At 52.6% G+C, this 16,626-nt stretch overlaps 1 protein-coding gene across 3 annotated transcripts; it reads left to right on the top strand.

Annotated features, from left to right (window-relative positions):
• Positions 1 to 918: 918 nt before the first annotated feature.
• On the top strand, positions 919 to 16,054 carry TMBIM1 (transmembrane BAX inhibitor motif containing 1). 3 transcript variants are annotated; one of them, XM_077155112.1, is made up of 12 exons: positions 919 to 1,050; positions 9,821 to 10,062; positions 11,273 to 11,373; positions 12,068 to 12,132; positions 12,370 to 12,423; positions 12,873 to 12,923; positions 13,473 to 13,512; positions 13,750 to 13,787; positions 13,929 to 14,016; positions 14,307 to 14,402; positions 15,397 to 15,450; positions 15,800 to 16,054. In XM_077155112.1, exons 2-12 carry the CDS (start codon positions 9,861 to 9,863, stop codon positions 15,944 to 15,946), a joined length of 936 nt encoding a protein of 311 aa, XP_077011227.1. In that variant the 5' UTR covers positions 919 to 1,050; positions 9,821 to 9,860; the 3' UTR covers positions 15,947 to 16,054. The 3 variants fall into 3 exon arrangements, with proteins under 3 accessions (XP_077011227.1, XP_077011228.1, XP_077011229.1); XM_077155113.1 differs by lacking the exon at positions 919 to 1,050 and adding an exon at positions 1,057 to 1,165; XM_077155114.1 differs by lacking the exon at positions 919 to 1,050 and adding an exon at positions 1,209 to 1,467.
• The last annotated feature ends 572 nt before the right edge of the window (positions 16,055 to 16,626 follow it).

The raw sequence follows: 16,626 nt of genomic DNA, 5'->3' as shown, positions 1-16,626 counted from the left end.
GGTGATATTTCAAAATACTCCGCAATCCATTTCCTCACGTCTAAAACAGAACTACTAATGCATTCTTCATTGGGTGGCCTTGAGGGTTGAGAAGCTAGGGGAAAAGCCCCACCTACACGCGTGCCTGGTGGCAGTGACCCACACTGTGACTCTGGACTCCAGCACCTGCCTTCAGGGTTGAAGTGATTTCAAGCAGGAGCTGTCCTAGTTTCTTCCCAGGGGACTAAGTTCCATCTCTGTCTTTCGTCCTTTGAGGTTTTAAGCTTGAGAAAGTGCACTGGCTTAAAAGCATAGAACTGGCAAAGATGTTCATTGCACACTTATTTATAATGAAAACTGGGAAAGAGGTAAATTTTATGCAGTAAGAAAATGATTTAATAAATCAGAGCAGTACTGATTTATTATTTTGCAGCATTAAAATTATGCTTTGGAATAATAGTGACAGGAAAACTAAATGATGGAATGTTGAGTTAAAAAAAGAGCAGTAACAAATGTACCAAACCATGGCAAGGTGTTATTAGTAAGGAGGTTTAAAAAATATATAAAATTTTTTATATATACCGGATAAAAAAATAAGAAAAGTAACCAAGCTTATCATACAATATGACCCCACTTTGGAAAAACAAGTAACGTACATAGGCAAAGAAACACCCCACACCAAATGCTCCCCACTGGGAGTTCAGAGAAGTAGAAAGGAGTTTTCTTCCTTGCCTTTCGTGTTTTCTAAATTTCCATCAATGGTCATGTATTGACTTGAAAGTCCTAAAATAAGCACCAACGCTATTAGTAAGACATTGTCGGGGCCACCCGAGGCGCCCGCGGACAGGGAGAACGCGGGCGGGCCGGGGCGGGCCCAGGAGGACCTTCAGGCTGCTCTCCGCGCCCCCTAGCGGCGTCCCGACGCCCCGCCCCACCCGGCGGCTCCGCCTCTGGAACCAGCGCCACCGGGCGGGACGCGGAACCCCAGCCAAGCCCAACCCAGCCTGGCCCGGCCCAAGCAGGACACGAAACACCCAAAGGAATCGGAACGCGCGGTCAGGAGCGACCCAGGCAAGTCAGGGACTGCGGACGGCGGGGGTTGGGAATTGCGGACCGGCAGGGACTGGGGCTGCGCCGGGCGGGGGCCCTAAACTTTCTTGGAGTGCGCGGCGGGCCGGGCGCGCTGGTGAGTTAGCCTTGGGCGGGGGAATCGGCATCAGAATGGCAGTCTCTCGCCTCGACTGCTGGAGTTTCGTTTTCTCTGTGCGCCTCGGGTGCGTGGCGCCTGCTTAGCGTTGCGAGCCGGACAGCGTGTTGTAGGTGCCCTGTCGCAGGGCGTGTCCATATGCCAACCACAGAGTAGCCAGCTGTGTGAGATGAGGCTCTCAAGGCTCTCAGCTGGTGGGAAGGGGGTGGGGAGACAGCCCCGAGCCTGCCCCGATCTAAGGCTGCCTCTGCGTGCCCTGGTGCCATCTTTGGTGAGGACAGGTAACGAAGGGAGAGAGAGCGTTTGGGGGAGTGGTGGTGGTGCCTCTCCCTGGTTCCGCCGTGGAGAGGAAGCCAGGGGGCAGCCCAAATCCTCGGGCGTGGGAAGTGCCTACCCCTGTCACCATGACTTGGCCCTAAGGGAGCCCTGCTTCCAGCCCTTGCCTGGGGCTGAGTTCAGAAAGCTGTAGGGAAGTACCATCATTCTCATGGCCTCTCTGGGTCATAGTAAAAACAAAAGAGGGAAATGGGAAAAGTGAAAACAAGTGGAGGATTTGGAGGCGTGGCCAGGAAAGTGGGAGGAGAAAATCCAGAAAGGCTGAGGGGGAGTTTTGGGTTCTGCATTAGTTCTTGCCCTGTGGGTCTTCATCCCCATCCTCCACTGTGGCCTCTGCGTGGTCCCATGGGATTGGGGCTCTACCTGAAGATTCTGGACATCAGTGTAATGGGGGTGGGCCTGAGAACCAGGGTCATAGCCAGATGTCATGGAAGGTCCCACAGGTGTCTAGTTCTCTGGGCCTCTGAAATATTCATCTCTTTGGTGAGCTTTGGTTTCAAAGCTGGCGCCTTTGGCCTGGGCAGTGGTGGCAGGGGAGCCAGGTACTTCCTTGGGGCTGCTTTGTCTGGGGAAAGCAGGGGCCATACTTCTTCCTCACCTGCCTGCTCTCCTGGTCTCTCCAGTCATGAGGAGCCAAACAGAAATCCAGTTTATAGCTTAGAAAGAATAGGTGGTGATCACAGTGTCAAGGGCCATGACTTCAGGGTCAGGCTTGTAAAAAGAGTCATGTCAGAGAGGTAATGATGGGTTATCCCACAAGTATTGGGAGAGCCTCATGTCATGAGCTCGACAAATCGCCACTTTGGCTCAGCCTCCTCCCCAGGGAATGGGGACCTCGGCCAGAAACTGCCTGTCTCAGAGCACCTATATCCCCCAAACTTCTTACCCTGGGCCCTTTAGAAAGAGCAAGATCCCCAAGCCATGAGCCACAGAGAAGGGACACATGTAATGTGTGTCTTCAGAGGGCCAACCTGGGAGGGACAGTGAGTGGAAACTTATATAGCTCACTGGGAAGATGTCTGCTAACAATATGGCTAACTGTGACATGGGTTTTCGGAAGTATTCTGTTGGGAATACTGTGGAGGGGATGACCCTGATAGAATCTTCCAACCCTAAGATTCAGGGATTCTAAGCCCAAACCTGAGCCTTATTTTGAAGTAGAAATGATATCCCGTAAGTTCACAGGACCTACAGGGTACTCAATACAGTGGTCAAGGAGGAAAATAATGATTCCTATCTGTTGTGAATGATTTTTACTTTTTCTCATCACACAGGGGTGAGGTTAGGGGTGCCAGTTTCCTGGTTCTGTTAGTTGGAGATTTGGAGATGTCCCCCAGCCCTTAGTGGTAAATCCCACTGTGGAGGTTATAACATTAGCTGTTTGGGATTATATGTGTGTGTATCTGGATAGTGGGTGGGGGTTCTAGCAGAGGGTCCTGGCACTGAGCTGTCTTCCTGAGAGTGAGGGGTCATGCCTGGTATTCACTGTTCCTGTTCTACGAGATTGAGTATAAAGACAAGGCTTTTAAGACATGCAGAGTAACTTAGGAAGAGAATCATTCTCCAGGTTGGGTCTACTTGTAAAACAAAGGTGCCCTGATCAGCTTTCCACCAGCTGTTAATAGGTATGCCTTGATCAAAGTGTTTTACGTTGATGGAAGTTTGACGGAATCCTGGGTTAAAGTTAAACTGGTTTCCTTACTGTAGCAGGATTTTTCCGAGGCATTTGTTGTGCATTATGGATTCCCAAGAAGGGTATATGGATTGCAAGGTTGTTCCTTAGACTTAACTGTTTTCAGAGCGCATCCACTACCATCTCCTGGGCAGCATTCCTCAAAGCACAGTATGGGAAATGACTGGCTAGATGATTGTAGCTCTGCACTCTAGTTCTGGGTAAACTAGCGCTTCTGCCACTCCCCCATGTGGGCTGCTTTAGCATTCGGTAGATGGGAAAAAGAGATCAAGTGAGGATGTGCCTGGATTCCCACAGCTGCTTAATGGTAGAGTTAGGACTTGAACCTGGGTTTTTTTACTTGACTTCCTGTCACACACTTTCTTTTCTGTAATGTCATGCTGTTTCTCTGTAGGCTGTGGGGTACATGAGCCCCTGGGGGGAGCTGGTCTGAGGGTCCAGAAGGGAAGATGGGGGTGGTTTGAAGTAGAAATGATATCCATAAGTTCACAGGACCTACAGGGTACTCAATACAGTGGTCAAGGAGGAAAATAATGATTCCTCTCTGTTGTGTATGATTTTTACTTTTTCTCATCACACAGGGGTGAGGTTAGGTCACCCCCATACCCAGAACATGCCATGTGCTTCTGCTTCTGGAAACTTCCTCCGACCAGTTTCACAATGGTAGTGACCCCCAGCATAGATTCTTTAGGAAGCATGTCATTCTGCCTTGCAACCTACTGTCTCATTAGGCTGTTAATTCAGAATCAAAGCGGCAGAGTTGGAATGGACTTTGATCTTTCTGTTCAGGGTGCTCATTTTACAGGTGAGAAAACCCGGGTCCAGAGACATGAAGTGGCCTACCTTAACTCTTACAGTGGCATTAGTGCCAGAGCCAGGACAGGACCTCAAGTCCCTGCCCTCTAAATGGGGCTCTGGCATAGAACCCACTTTTACTAGGAGAAGGAATTTGAATCATCTACAGACTTCCGGCTGTTTACAACCCCCTTTCCCAGGTCTGGTCTATTAGGCAGTTGACTAGTGGGGGTGCCTCAGGGGCTTTTTTTTCCCAGTCAGGTGTAAAAGGAAAGGACATGAACTTTAAAATCAGACAACTGATCTCTTTTCAGATTCCATCTCTGCTCCCTGCCTGGCTGGGGCACCTTAGATCCATTTTGCTCTGAATTCCAGTTTTCTCATCTATGGACTAGGCATAATAATAATCACCTTCCAGGGCTGTTGGGAGGAGTAGATGTGCTTCGGTATCTGGTAGTAAGTACACAGTAAATATGGGTTATTTTTCTTTCCTACCCACTGGCAGGGAAGGGTTTGTCTCCATTCTCCTCTGCCTCTTTCCCCTTCTAACCCTGAAGTTCAAGCAAAAAGACAGGAGAAGATGAACGTCAAAGAGGGGAGATGGAGAGGGGCTGTGTTTCAGAAGTGGCTTCCTCTTTCCTTATCTACATGCCCAGGCTGTTCTGCCTGTCTCTGAGACTGTCTACCCTGCGCACACAGCATTGCCCATGACGAGGGCGCTGGGAGAACCGCTGGGCCTGGGCCCTCCCTGGCTCTCCAGAGCAGTCTCTCGAGCTGGAGAGAGGCCACCCTGCCTGGAGACTGACTGGAGGAGATGGCTTGGCAGCATTATCTCCTTCTGAGCAGGGAGGCCACAGAGGACCAGGGTAATGGGCGGCTTGTTGTGGCTCCTCCTCAGGGGTGTGTGCGCTTGGGTCAGTTACATGAGTGCTCAGACAGTGGGTGGACCTGGGAAGGGAAGTTCCAAACCCATGACCAAGGGGGCTGGTCAAGGGCTGGGGCAGGAACTTGCTCAGCTTGGGGTTTCCTTGTCTGTCAAATGACCACATAATTTCTAAAATCCCTTCCAGCCCCAGCATTTCAGTTCCTAGGTCTCCTCAGCACTCTCTCCTTTAACCCCACGGGTCACATTGACCCAGGATATTAGTTTGATTCTGGGTCCTCTTGGTCCCTGTGGGCATCAGGCCTGGTGACTTGCGCAGATGCTCCTAGATGTATCATTTTATTCCTCTGCCCTCATAGCTGTGTACTGGAGGGTAAAGTGTTTTCTTGGGGAAGTGGGGGTTTGGGAGGGTTGGGGAAGTTGGGGTCCGGTAAAGGAAAAGGAAGGAAAGGAGACTGTCATAAGAATCCTTGCCACAGTGGGCCAGAGGCTGTGCTTGGCGCCTGCTGGGTGGGGTTTCCTGAGATGCACACTCTGAGCTATTCTTTCCATTCTGGCTCTGGGCATCTGTTCCTGGCAGGCAGGAGGGCAAGCTGCCTGGACCAGTCAGCTGCTCCTTTCCATCCCTCCCTCCAACACACACACCCTCTTGCTGTAACCCCAGTAGCTTGGGCCACCTCTCTTCAGATTCCAGAGCCTTAACTCTTCAGATGCCCTGAGTAGAGGCTCAGCCTGGGAGCAGGCACTCATGGAGAGGGCTCCAGGGGAAGGAGTTGCTGCCCCTACTCTGCAGTTGAAAACCTTGACAAGTCCTGCTGTTGGAGCCCACCCACTTCTTCTGGCTGGGTCTGGGGGCCCTGCAGGAGAAAGAATAGGTCCTGGCTTCATCTTGTGGGGGGTTGGGGCCATGAGAGAGAATGAGGAGAGAACAGATCTGTTACACGGCAAGGATGGGGCAGAGACCGACTGCCTTGATGAAAGGCTCTGTGAGGAAGAATGTTCTGATGATTCACACTACTTGTCATCACTGAAACAACTGGAGTTTGTTCAAGCAGAAGCTGAATGCTGACTGTATTTTAGGAAAACTCAGGCTTCTAGTTAGGAAGCTTAAAGGTCCTTTTGAGTCCCTGAATGTGAGCTCTGCTGGCTCCTACCAGCAGGACCCAGATGGCCTGATTTCTACCCTTTGGGCATCATCCTGGCTCTGTGCGCCTTGATCTTATCCCTTCCTTTTCCACTCTCCACTCTTCTCCAGCTCCCACCTTTAGTCAGCTAGACAAGTAAACACCTGTCTCCCTCCTCCCTAGGCAGATGCTAGCTTAAACCTCATCCCTCATCAAGGCCTGGATGATGTGGAAGTATCCACGGCCCCCGGGTTGGGTGGCAGGAGCCAGGGAGCAGACTGGCTCAGGAGTTGGGAAGGCCCGAGGGGCTTCTGCCTGCCTGGCAGGGTTTTCTCAGCACTGCTCAGAGGTGAGTGCAGCTGAGGTTAGCACTTCTGCTGACTGGCTTGCACATGAAGGGCCCGTCTCTCTCTTACTCTCCTGCACCCAGGTCTCTATGACAGAGAGCTGGGCTCTAGTCTTGGTCCCAGGACCAGCTTTAGGACCTAGACAGGGTTTTCTCCCTACCTCATTATGGCTGTTTCCTTAGTAAGGTGAGGGGGTTGGCTACCTTCGATGAACCTGTTTCCCTTCAGCTTATTTATGGCTCTCTAGCACTGGGCCAGCCTCTTCTCTTCATGGTGGTGGACATGGTTTGAGAACTGGTGGGACTATGCAGAGGGTTGAATGGCTAGGCTTTCAGCCTGGTGTCCACTTGCTGTGAATCTCCCATGATCAAACTCCGAGGTTTGTCATTAGAGAGTCTTAAATGGGAAGTTAGGATGGAGAGGGGTTCCAAATGAGCAATTAGGGCAGAGGCATAAAGAGTGTGGGCCCTGGAGTCAGTCTTAGAGCGCGTCTTGACTTCATCATCTGCTAGCTAGGTAAACCTGGGCAAGTTACCTACTTCCATTTGTAAGTGGAGATAATCCTAGCAGTATCCATCCTGCCAGGCTATTGCAAAGACAGAATGTAATAACTGAAAATAGTTGACATTTACTGTTTCTGAGAGGTCAGGCCCTGGTCAGAGTGCTCCCTGTGCATTTTCTTGGTTACTCTTTACAATGCTCTTGGGGGGTACTATTAATGAGCATTAACCCATTTTCCGGATGGAGGTGAAGTGGCTAGTGCCACCGGTCTCTGGTGAGGTTAGGCTCGTAGCTGAGGCCCTCAGAGAACTGGACTCTGTCCTGCTGTTCCCAGCACGCAGGTCTACTAGCAAATTCCTCTGAAACCGGAAGAGTGAAAGGGGAGGGGCGAGGGTGGAGAAGGGACTCTTGTGAGTCAGCAGTCTTCTGGGCTGGACCAGACCCTGGAGTCCATGGGGCCCTTCTGACCTTACTCTCCCTGAGTCACCCATCACTCGGTCACCCTGGTGCTGCAGGCTTGAGTCTGCTTGGCTCAGGGAATGAAGGCAGGGAAGGAGGGAGGAAGGGGAGGCAGACTTCTGGCTAAAGGGCAGGCCCCATGTAGCTGGTTCCTCTGATAATTCCCAGGATCATAGTCTGTCAGAGCTGGAAATGAGCTCAGAGATTGTTTGGCTCACTCCATCTCATTTTACAGAGGTGCAACCTAAGGCCTGAGGAGTGAAGGGACCCTGGTTATGGTCACATCACTGTTCAGTGGCCCAGCTGAACCCCTGACTCTGGGCGCCACATGGACCTGGGTGCAGAGATGATGCAGTAATGACCGAGAATCCCACTCCAAAGGCAAACCTTTTACTGTCCATGGAGTCAAAGTGGGGAATAGAGGGTGTAGGGAGAAGGAGCCTCTTGCTCCAGGGGAATAGAGCCCAGTTTCATTTTCTTTCCTTCCTTCTTTCTTCTTAATATTTTTAATCCTATTAAAGAGATTCACATATTATATCTACTTATGGTTCTTTTTCAACCCTTACAGAAGCTCCAAGCATTTTCATAAACCATGGCTCTCTGTCGGCTTCTTACATTCCATTACTGACGTTGTAGCCTTCTCCCTGTTCTCTTTTTGCTCTTGTGTTTGTCCCCAGCTCCATTCCCTGGCTAGCTCAGCTCCTGGCTGGCTGACCTACTTTCTGGGGATCTTCTCCACTACCCCTCTTCTGAACCCCTAGTTTTCTATCTCGTGCCCTTTACCATAAGCAATGTCTTTCCTGGTTCTGGCTCCTTTACTCTGGGTGGTAGAGACCAGCTCTCCTCAAAGTAACCCATTTAGCTACCTGGCCTGGTAATGATCCTGCCTCCACATCCCCAGTAGGGCCTTCCTCTCCCCGAGTTATCCCAGTTGTCCTAAGAGAGAAAAGACCTTTTATCTGATCCTTGAGCTATAACAGAACTCTCAGGGTGCCCTGAAAAGAGAAGCCGGTTCTGTCTTCCAGCAGAGGCTCTGAGTTGTCTGCTGTCCTGGATCTAAGGGTGCTTCCTCCCTGTGGGTGCTAAAGGTCTGCCCCTTGGGAGATGCTTGTGGAGAGGAGGTGGTAGCTCTATTAAGGGCCCAGCCTCTGTCAGGGCTTGTCCCTAACAGGAGCTCAGGGCCTTCCAGAGTCGGCTTCTTAGCTCTTCCCAGGCCTGCCTCTGCTGCCTCACAGGGGAGCACGAGGCAGAAGACATTTACTTGGTAGAAGTGGCATAAAGGACCCGGCCCCAGGCCCCTGAAGACCTCGATTCTGGTTATGCCACTCATATCCTAGTTCTGTGACTTGGGGTGGGGATGGGGGTGTCGTTTCACTGTTCTGGGCCTCTGTCCCCTCAACTGAAAGGAGCAGTCAGGGCTATGCAATCCCGAGGCCCTTCTAACTGTTTCTGGCGTCCCTCTGGCTTCCTTGCCCCCGCTGGTTGTGGGGATCTTCCTACTGCAGAGAAAGGGTGACTCGATCATGTGGCATGACACCCCAGGGAGGTAGCTAGGCAAGATTCAAAGTATGGGTCTCCCCACCCTAGGGGGCTTCCGGGTCCTGCAGCCACTATCCACTTCCTGACAAAGCCAGTGAAGAGTGCAGTCGCAGAGCACACTGCCACATGCCTGTCTGATGGGTCACGGCTGTTACTGAAGGAACCAGAAAATCCTGTCACAGGCCTGCCTCTTCTCAGCCGCCCAGTGGCCAGTGCTGGGCACCGGCTCGTCCAGGCCACTCAGGTGTCCCCTGACTCAGCTGGCCTCTGGTCCACCGGTTCCCCAGCCCCCTCCTGACCCAGCCCAGCCCGGCCCGGCCCTGCTCTGCTCTGGGCAGCCTTGTGCTCTTCCTCCCAGCTCTTCACACACTCTGAGCAGGTCCCACCTCAGCGCTGGCTTTCACACACGGTGCTGCTGTCAGCTGTTGTGGGGGCTGGGCTGGCCTCTTCAGTGGGCCTCAGCTGATCCTGTGACTCACTGGAGGCCTGGCTGGGGCCCTCCAGCCTCTTCCCTGGCTCTGCCATCCAGCCACCAATGTTGGAGGGTTTCTTACACCTGGTCTTAGCCAAAAGGCCAAGAAGTGATAGAAGAGTTCTTAAATGAGAACGGGGGACTTCCCAGGTTCTCCCTGGTTCCTTGTCCCTCACACCACTGAAGCTGAGCAACTCTGCTGGGCTCCTGAATGAAATCCCTCCTCCCGCTCCTTTCCTGAGGCCAGAAGCTGCACAGTAAACAGAGGATAAAAAGCTGGTGTGAAGGCGGGGATTGGCAGGGCTGAGCTGGCAGGGCAGGCTGGGGTGCGGGGATGGGGAGGCTGGCCCGTGGGAGGAGTGCATCAGGCTGTAATACAGAGAGCAAATGTGAGGTTCTCCTCCCCACACAGATGGCCTGGGCTGGAGCAGGAAGGGAGGCGGCTGGCCTGGGCACTCCTGACCTCTTCTTGTCTCCCATTGCAGGTCCCATCAGCTGGGGTTTCCCCTCAGCCCTTGAGTGGCCATGTCTAATCCCACTGCACCCCCTCCATATGAGGACCACAACCCCCTCTATCCTGGCCCTCCACCTCCTGGGGGTTATGGGCAGCCATCTGTCCCCCCAGGCGGGTATCCCGCCTATCCCCCTTACCCTCAACCTGGCTACGGACACCCTGCTGGCTACCCACAGCCTATGCCCCCCATCTACCCGAGGCCCATGAACTACGGTGAGTCTTTGAAGGGCAGATGGAGGGTGGGTGGGATGAGGCAGCACCCTTCCTTTCACCCCTTTTCTCTTCAACTTCCCATTTAATCTTTTTTCTTGCCTTGTCTGTTTAGATCTTACCTTTCATTTCCCCATTACCATTACCACCCCATTTTTTCTCTCAGCACCCAGTTCCCTGAGCTGCAATCCCCTTTATTCAGTAGGAGTTTGTACCAGAATGAACACATCCAGATGAGAAGGTGCTGGGCAAAGTCATTGCTTCAGAGTGGGCAGTTACTTTATGGGACCATTTTCTTGTTTCCCAAGGCAGTTGCCACTCTACCCAGACTCCATGTTTTCCTTATGAACTGCTTTTAGAGCTCAAAGCACTTAAAAAAAAAAAATCTTTGATGCTTATAGATCCTTATTTCTTAAAGTAAAATCTGATTTTTGCAAACATCCAAAAATCATTTGGAACCAAGTTTGATAAACACCATGGTAGGGCAGTGCTACATTTGGTCAGAAATGGGGTGAGACCAGAATGCAGTTAGGCTGTATGTAAGGGTGGTTTGTTCACAGATTTTGAAAGCAGTTCCCAAGGAGGTATTCAAAGAATGTTTTCAGGCCTTGCAGCATCCCTGGAATGCTGGAGAAAGTGTGCGCCCAACTCTCATCTGGATCGAAGTGTTCTGGTGCAAAAATGAGTGCATGGGCATGAAGTCAGACCTCGTCCTGGACATGCAGACACTTGCCCTGTTTGTCTTCGCAAGGCCTGACTGTTCCACCCCTGTGAGCCTGACATAGATCCCAGTCTTTGCACTCTGCCCCCCACCCTCCATCCCTGAGTCCCCTGCTCTGACTTAGCGAGATCCTATCTATCTGTGGGCACTTGGCTTATCAGGAGGGCTCACCAGCTGGGCCAGTGTAGAAGAGGGCCAGTGTTCCAGGTCCACACCCATTCAGCTCTCAGGTGTGTGCTGGACACACAGGGACCCTTGGTTGATGCATGCAGATGGGACGGCCCATGCATCTCTCCCTACTGACAGGGTCACTGACTCCATGTGAGGGCACATAGAGGAAAGGGCCCTAGTCTGGGAGAGGAGATCCTGTGTGACAACATCTGCCTTTTCACTGGAGACACCTAGGATTTTGGTGGGAACAGTGTGGGGAGGCTCCAGGATTGGGGCCACATGTCCCAGGTCCGTTGTTGGTCATGTGTAATCTATCCCCAGGTCCAGGCGAGGGCTATGGCGGGGAGGAGAGAGCTGTAAGTGACAACTTTGGGCCTGGAGAGTGGGACGACAGGAAAGTCCGACATACTTTCATCCGAAAGGTGAGACAGCGTGGGGGGCAAGGGCCCTGAGCTTCTCAGACTGTGGGAATTGGCCACTCATTCCCGGGTGCCTCCCTGACCTGGCTCTAAGCCCTCTAGGCTCTTTCCAGCCTTGTGCTCCCTTCAAAGTAGCCCTAGCTCCCCTAGCCCTTCTTGCTTCTCTCTTCCTTGACTTTGTTTTGGGAGGGTAGATTCAGTCTGGAAAAGTCTCCTAGGTGGGCTTTGCTAAAGTGTCCCATCTTCCCCAAACATCTTTCCTCTTAGACATAAGCAGCTGGAAGCCAGAAAAGATCCTAGTCATTTGTAACCCTGCCTATACCATGTCTACACAGTGTTCTTGCTCAGCGTAGACGGCATAGATATATGGCAGATATGTCAGATGGAATTGCTGAAAATGTAGGGGCCATAGCTGGTAGTGCAATGGCATTAAGGCAGGGGAAGTAAACTGAGGTCAGCATAAGACGGAGGGCAGAGGTCAAGAAGCAGCTGGAGGTGGGGAAAGGAAGAAGTATCTGAGCTGGGCTCCTCATTGAAGGGTTGCCCCTAGGCCAGGCTGCAACTGGGCAGGGCTCTTGGGTGGGAACAAAGAGTACCCCCAAACTCCCACTACCACTAAAAGAGAGGGAAGGGGTAGGGGTACATTAGGGTCTTCAGGGCTGTGGGATGGTGACCTGGCCTTCTGGGTCTGTTCCAGGTTTACACTATTATCTCCATCCAGCTGCTCGTCACAGTGGCCATAGTCGCCATCTTCACCTTCGTGTGAGTCTCTTGGCCTCCCTGTCCACGTGGACTGGCTCTGGGCCCCTGGGCCTGGGGCTCTGGGTCATCTGTTGGGAGCATGGGCTGGGTGGGCCCTGCTCTCAGAGATGGACTGGAGGCAGAGTTTGGACGCAGATGCTTAGAGAAGATGGTGACACATCGGGCTGCCCACTGGGGTTTGGAAGGGAGCTAATAAGCTGTGGAGTAACTCCTCCCTTGTCCTACTCTGCTCCACAGGGAACCAGTCGGCAAGTTCGTGAGGAGAAATACGGCAGTCTACTATGCATCGTAGTGAGTGTGCTTCTCTCAGCTTAGGGCTCACTGCTTAGAGGGGCGCCAGTTTCAGTTTCTAGTTGACCAGCTTTCCTCGGGGCAGAGATCAAAATGCTTTTTGAGAAGGGACCTGTTTAAGTGGCCTTTGCCACTTTCCTGTGCTGGGAAGCATGGTGGATGTATGTGAACGGTAGGTGGGAAGTGACCGAATCTCAAAATGCATGAAAGCAGGGGTAGGAACTCGTGGCAACATGCATGCGGCAACGTGGCCCTGATCCCTAGTTGGAGGTTCTCAGTTCCTGGGCTGGGGGAAGGTATGGGATCTTGTCCTGGCTTCCCACAGAGTTGCTCCCCCTTAGCTATGTGGACCTCCAACCCATGGTCTGGCAAGTGTTGGCAGGCTGGATGCCAAGGGCTGGAGGGATGGGTTTGGGCCTTAGGCTACTTCCCCATTTCTTTCCCCCCAGTGCTGTCTTCCTGGTCACCTACCTGACCCTTGCCTGCTGCCAGGGACCCAGGTGAGTCCCAAAGGATTAGACAGTGAGAAAGGGATATGGCAGGGGTGGGAGAGGGGCTAAGTATTTTGGGAAGAAAGGGAACTCCGTAGGGATGAATGGAGACTTAGGAGAACTGCTGCTGCTGATGATGATGATAATGATTGCAGCTACTGTTCGGGTATGTGTGAAGTTCCATGTATGTATAGGGTTGTCCTGTTGGTCTTTCTGTCTGTCTATTTGTACAGCAAACCTACAAGCTCTGTAAATAGCATTTAAACCATTTAACAAATAGGAAGAACCTGAGGCTCCATCAGGCTGAGTAACTTTCTCACAGTGTAAGAGTTGTAAATGAATCCAGGTCTTTCCGGCCCCACAGCCCAGGCCCATCCCACTGCCCCAGGCTGCCCCTGTATAGAACACCTGAGCAGGTCCCAAAGACCTTGCCAGTTCCCCCTCCCAAGCTGAGGCTTAATCTTCTTGGGCCACAAGCCAAGCACTTCCTTCTATTAAAAGAGCTACTAAGGTCTGACTAGTCTCCTGTCCCCTAATCACAGTTCTCTTTCCCCTCAGACGCCGTTTCCCATGGAACATCATCTTGCTGGCCCTCTTTGTAAGTTCAGAAGGGTAGAGGGAGCTGGGGATGGCTTGAGGGAGGGCTGGCCTCAGGGAAGCATGGGACAAACTGTGGTAGGATGGCCCTCGCTCCCTCCCTGACTCTTACCACCTGCTCTCTGGGCTCTGTGGCTGCCTCTTTTTTACTCAGGCACATCTGTCCCCAGCTTTCACAAGCCCCCCAGGGCTGTCTTTGTACCTCAGCATTTCACTCTTGTCTCTATTTCTCTCTCAGACTCTTGCCTTGGGCTTCATGACAGGCAGCATTGCCAGGTACGTTCAGGGCCAACCCCCTCCTCCCCGCCCCTCCAGAACTCAAGAAACCTGTTATAGGGGAGCGGGGTGGCCTGTGGAAGTGATGGTTTTGAAGTCATAGGGACCTGGCCTAAGGCTCTGAACCCCCACTTCCCACAGTGCGTACGGGACCACAGCTGTCATCATTGCCGTGATCATCACTGCCGTGGTGTCCATTTCAGTTACCATCTTCTGCTTCCAGACCAAGGTGAGGGCTTGGTGGGGTACTTCTCTGACTATCCCACCCTCTTTTCTTACACAGACCCTACCCTATGGGGGCCCCAAGGGATTCCTGAGCTGGGAGACCCCAGACCCCTCTACACCAGGGATTTCCCCTTTCCAGCAGAACTGCGCCTACATAATTGCCTCCTGGTTCTGTCCTTAGACTGTCACTGTCCCCTCCAGGCCCCCAGCTGAGGCAGGAGGCAGCAATGCAACTTCCTGATGGGGGAAGCCTGGCAGTGGTCTGACAGTTGCCTCCTCCTCTCTTCTGGGCAGGTGGACTTCACCTCGTGTGCAGGCCTCTTTTGTGTCCTGGGAATTGTGCTGATGGTGACTGGGATTGTTACTGCCATTGTGCTTTCCTTCAAATATGTGAGTGTCCCAGGAGGGATGGGACCAGTGAACCCAGTGCTCAGAGCAGGCTTTTCATACAGCAGGGTACTGTAGGTGCCCACCCGGGCCCCAAAGGCCTCTGGGGAGACTCTGACCTCCATAATCTTCTGACTAACAAAGGGACTGCACTGAAGGAACATCCTTTTGGGATAGGGTGTCACCTCTAGTGGGAGTCAGATGGCCCTGAAACTTGTTCAGCATCGCCACATTCCTTCGGGAAGTAGTGGGTTAGATCTGGTTGGTAGCTAACTTGAGACCAAGCCTGAGGAGGCAGCCTGGGAGAGGAATCCAGGAGTCAGAGAAGATGGGATTGGGGTGGGGGTGGGGGGGGCCCACAGGGATCACTGTGTTAATCTCTCCTTATTCCAGTCAGTTAGAGGAGAGCAGCAGCCACCTGGGCAGAGCAGAACTGGATGGGGGAGAGAGTTCTGAGAGGGAAAGGATGTGACAAGAGAGCTGCCTGCCAACTTCATGACGGTGGGCCCTGCCCTTTGGTGGAGAGGCACTTCTAAGAGTATGGAGCAGGGCTGCTCTCATCAGGACCGTGAGAGCTTCCCTCAGCCATCTTCCTGTGTCTGTCCCTCCCAGGTGGGACTGCGGGAAGTACCCTGCTGAATGTTGACCAGGGGAAAGGTGATGGGGCTCTTTAACTAGTGCCTGGGTTGGCTCCCTGCAGAGCTATAGCTCTTCCAAAAGCTGTAGTGGAAGTTTCTGTACCTTCATTAAGTTAATTCTTGGTTTCACTAAAGGATGCTGTGATTGATTTTATTTGGTCATTGTAGGGTAGCCTGTTTTCTCCTCCAAATATATTAGTGTTCCTTATTTCTTTCAGGATCTGGAAGGCAGAAGTAGTCCTTTCATAGAATGCTAGTTCCTAGGATCTGGCCCACTCTATAGCCCTAATGCCAGGGGAGACCAGGTACCAGGGGCTTTGCTGAGGTTTCATCACTCTCCCTTGTCCTCTCTTCTCCAGGTTTACTGGCTCCACATGCTCTACGCTGCTCTGGGAGCCATTGTTTTCACCTTGGTAAGACCCTGCCCTGCTCTGGGAGGTGGCGCTGGGGAGTTGGGGGGGGCGGGGCGGGGGGCAGGCACTGAAGGAATGAGCAAGAATTTAGACTGCCCAGGAGGCAGGGAGTAGGGCCACAGCCGACGTTCCCTCTCCCCATTGTCAAGAGGTATCTATTGTTGCTCACACTGCCAGCTACTAGGAACCGCGGCATCTGGGTTATATTTAGTAGGTCTCCCTCTCTCTCTGTGAGCTGCTTGAGGGCAGAGATACATGGCATGTAGGCCCCTGGGACACCTCTGATGACCAGAAAGGAGCTCTGGACACTAGGCCCTGGCTGCTCACTCTGGTCCCCCTGTCCCTGCAGTTTCTGGCTTATGACACGCAGCTGGTCCTGGGGAACCGGAAGCACACCATCAGCCCGGAGGACTACATCACAGGCGCGCTGCAGATCTACACTGATATCATCTATATCTTCACCTTTGTGCTGCAGTTGGTGGGCCAGCGCAATTAAGGAGCACCCCTGCTCTGTTCCACCCTGGAGGGCTGGGCCCTGTGACTGGGTCTGTGCCTCAGACCCTTTTTCTGCCTCTCAAGTAATATGACCAGCTTCTTTTCTGTCCCTATGTGTGGTCACTGTGGCTGGGAAATGTGGGTACCTGGTTGGGGGAGTGGCTGGGGGAGCTAGGGACTAACTCTTGCTCTCGGTGGGCTTGGCAGGGAGTAGACAGCTGCACCCGTTACATGGCACCAACACCTCGGGTTTGGTGTCTGTGTATGTGTGTGTGTGTGTAAACAGCCTATTCTAGTTAAAAGGGAATATGAAAGAGAGAAGTGATTTCAAGGTGGTGAGGTGCTCCACTCCTCAGACACAGGCTTCTAGCCGAGATAGCTATACAGCTTTCTCCTCCTCCAGCCTCCAATCAAGCAAGAAGGCTTGTTCCCAGCCTCCTGGACTTCTTGGTCATCGCTCTATGCTCCTTTTGTGACTTTTGGCACCGTCTGGCTCAGGAATATAAGAGATCTGGGCCCCTGGCTCCCCCTGCTTCCAACCCTTCCTATTTCAGTGATGTGCATCTATTTATCTGGGTTTGGGGTGTGGGTGGGAAGAAGAGAGTGGGCAAAGTTAAGTGTAGGGGCCAACAGAGAGCACCACCCACCCAGGCTCCCACTTGGCTCAACAGGGATGGTGGA

This window comes from Tamandua tetradactyla, chromosome 3 (assembly GCF_023851605.1).
Source record: "Tamandua tetradactyla isolate mTamTet1 chromosome 3, mTamTet1.pri, whole genome shotgun sequence".
NCBI lineage: Eukaryota > Metazoa > Chordata > Mammalia > Pilosa > Myrmecophagidae > Tamandua > Tamandua tetradactyla.
This window is presented reverse-complemented; position numbering and strand designations above follow the sequence as displayed.

What these genes read in the sequence shown, in the direction of transcription:
- TMBIM1 (XM_077155112.1), top strand. Translation starts at nt 9,861, where the DNA reads ATGTCTAATCCCACTGCACCCCCTCCATATGAGGACCACAACCCCCTC. An exon ending in GACATACTTTCATCCGAAAG is followed by an intron (nt 11,374 to 12,067) that starts GTGAGACAGCGT and finishes GGTCTGTTCCAG; the next exon opens with GTTTACACTATTATCTCCAT. An exon ending in TCATCTTGCTGGCCCTCTTT is followed by an intron (nt 13,513 to 13,749) that starts GTAAGTTCAGAA and finishes TTTCTCTCTCAG; the next exon opens with ACTCTTGCCTTGGGCTTCAT.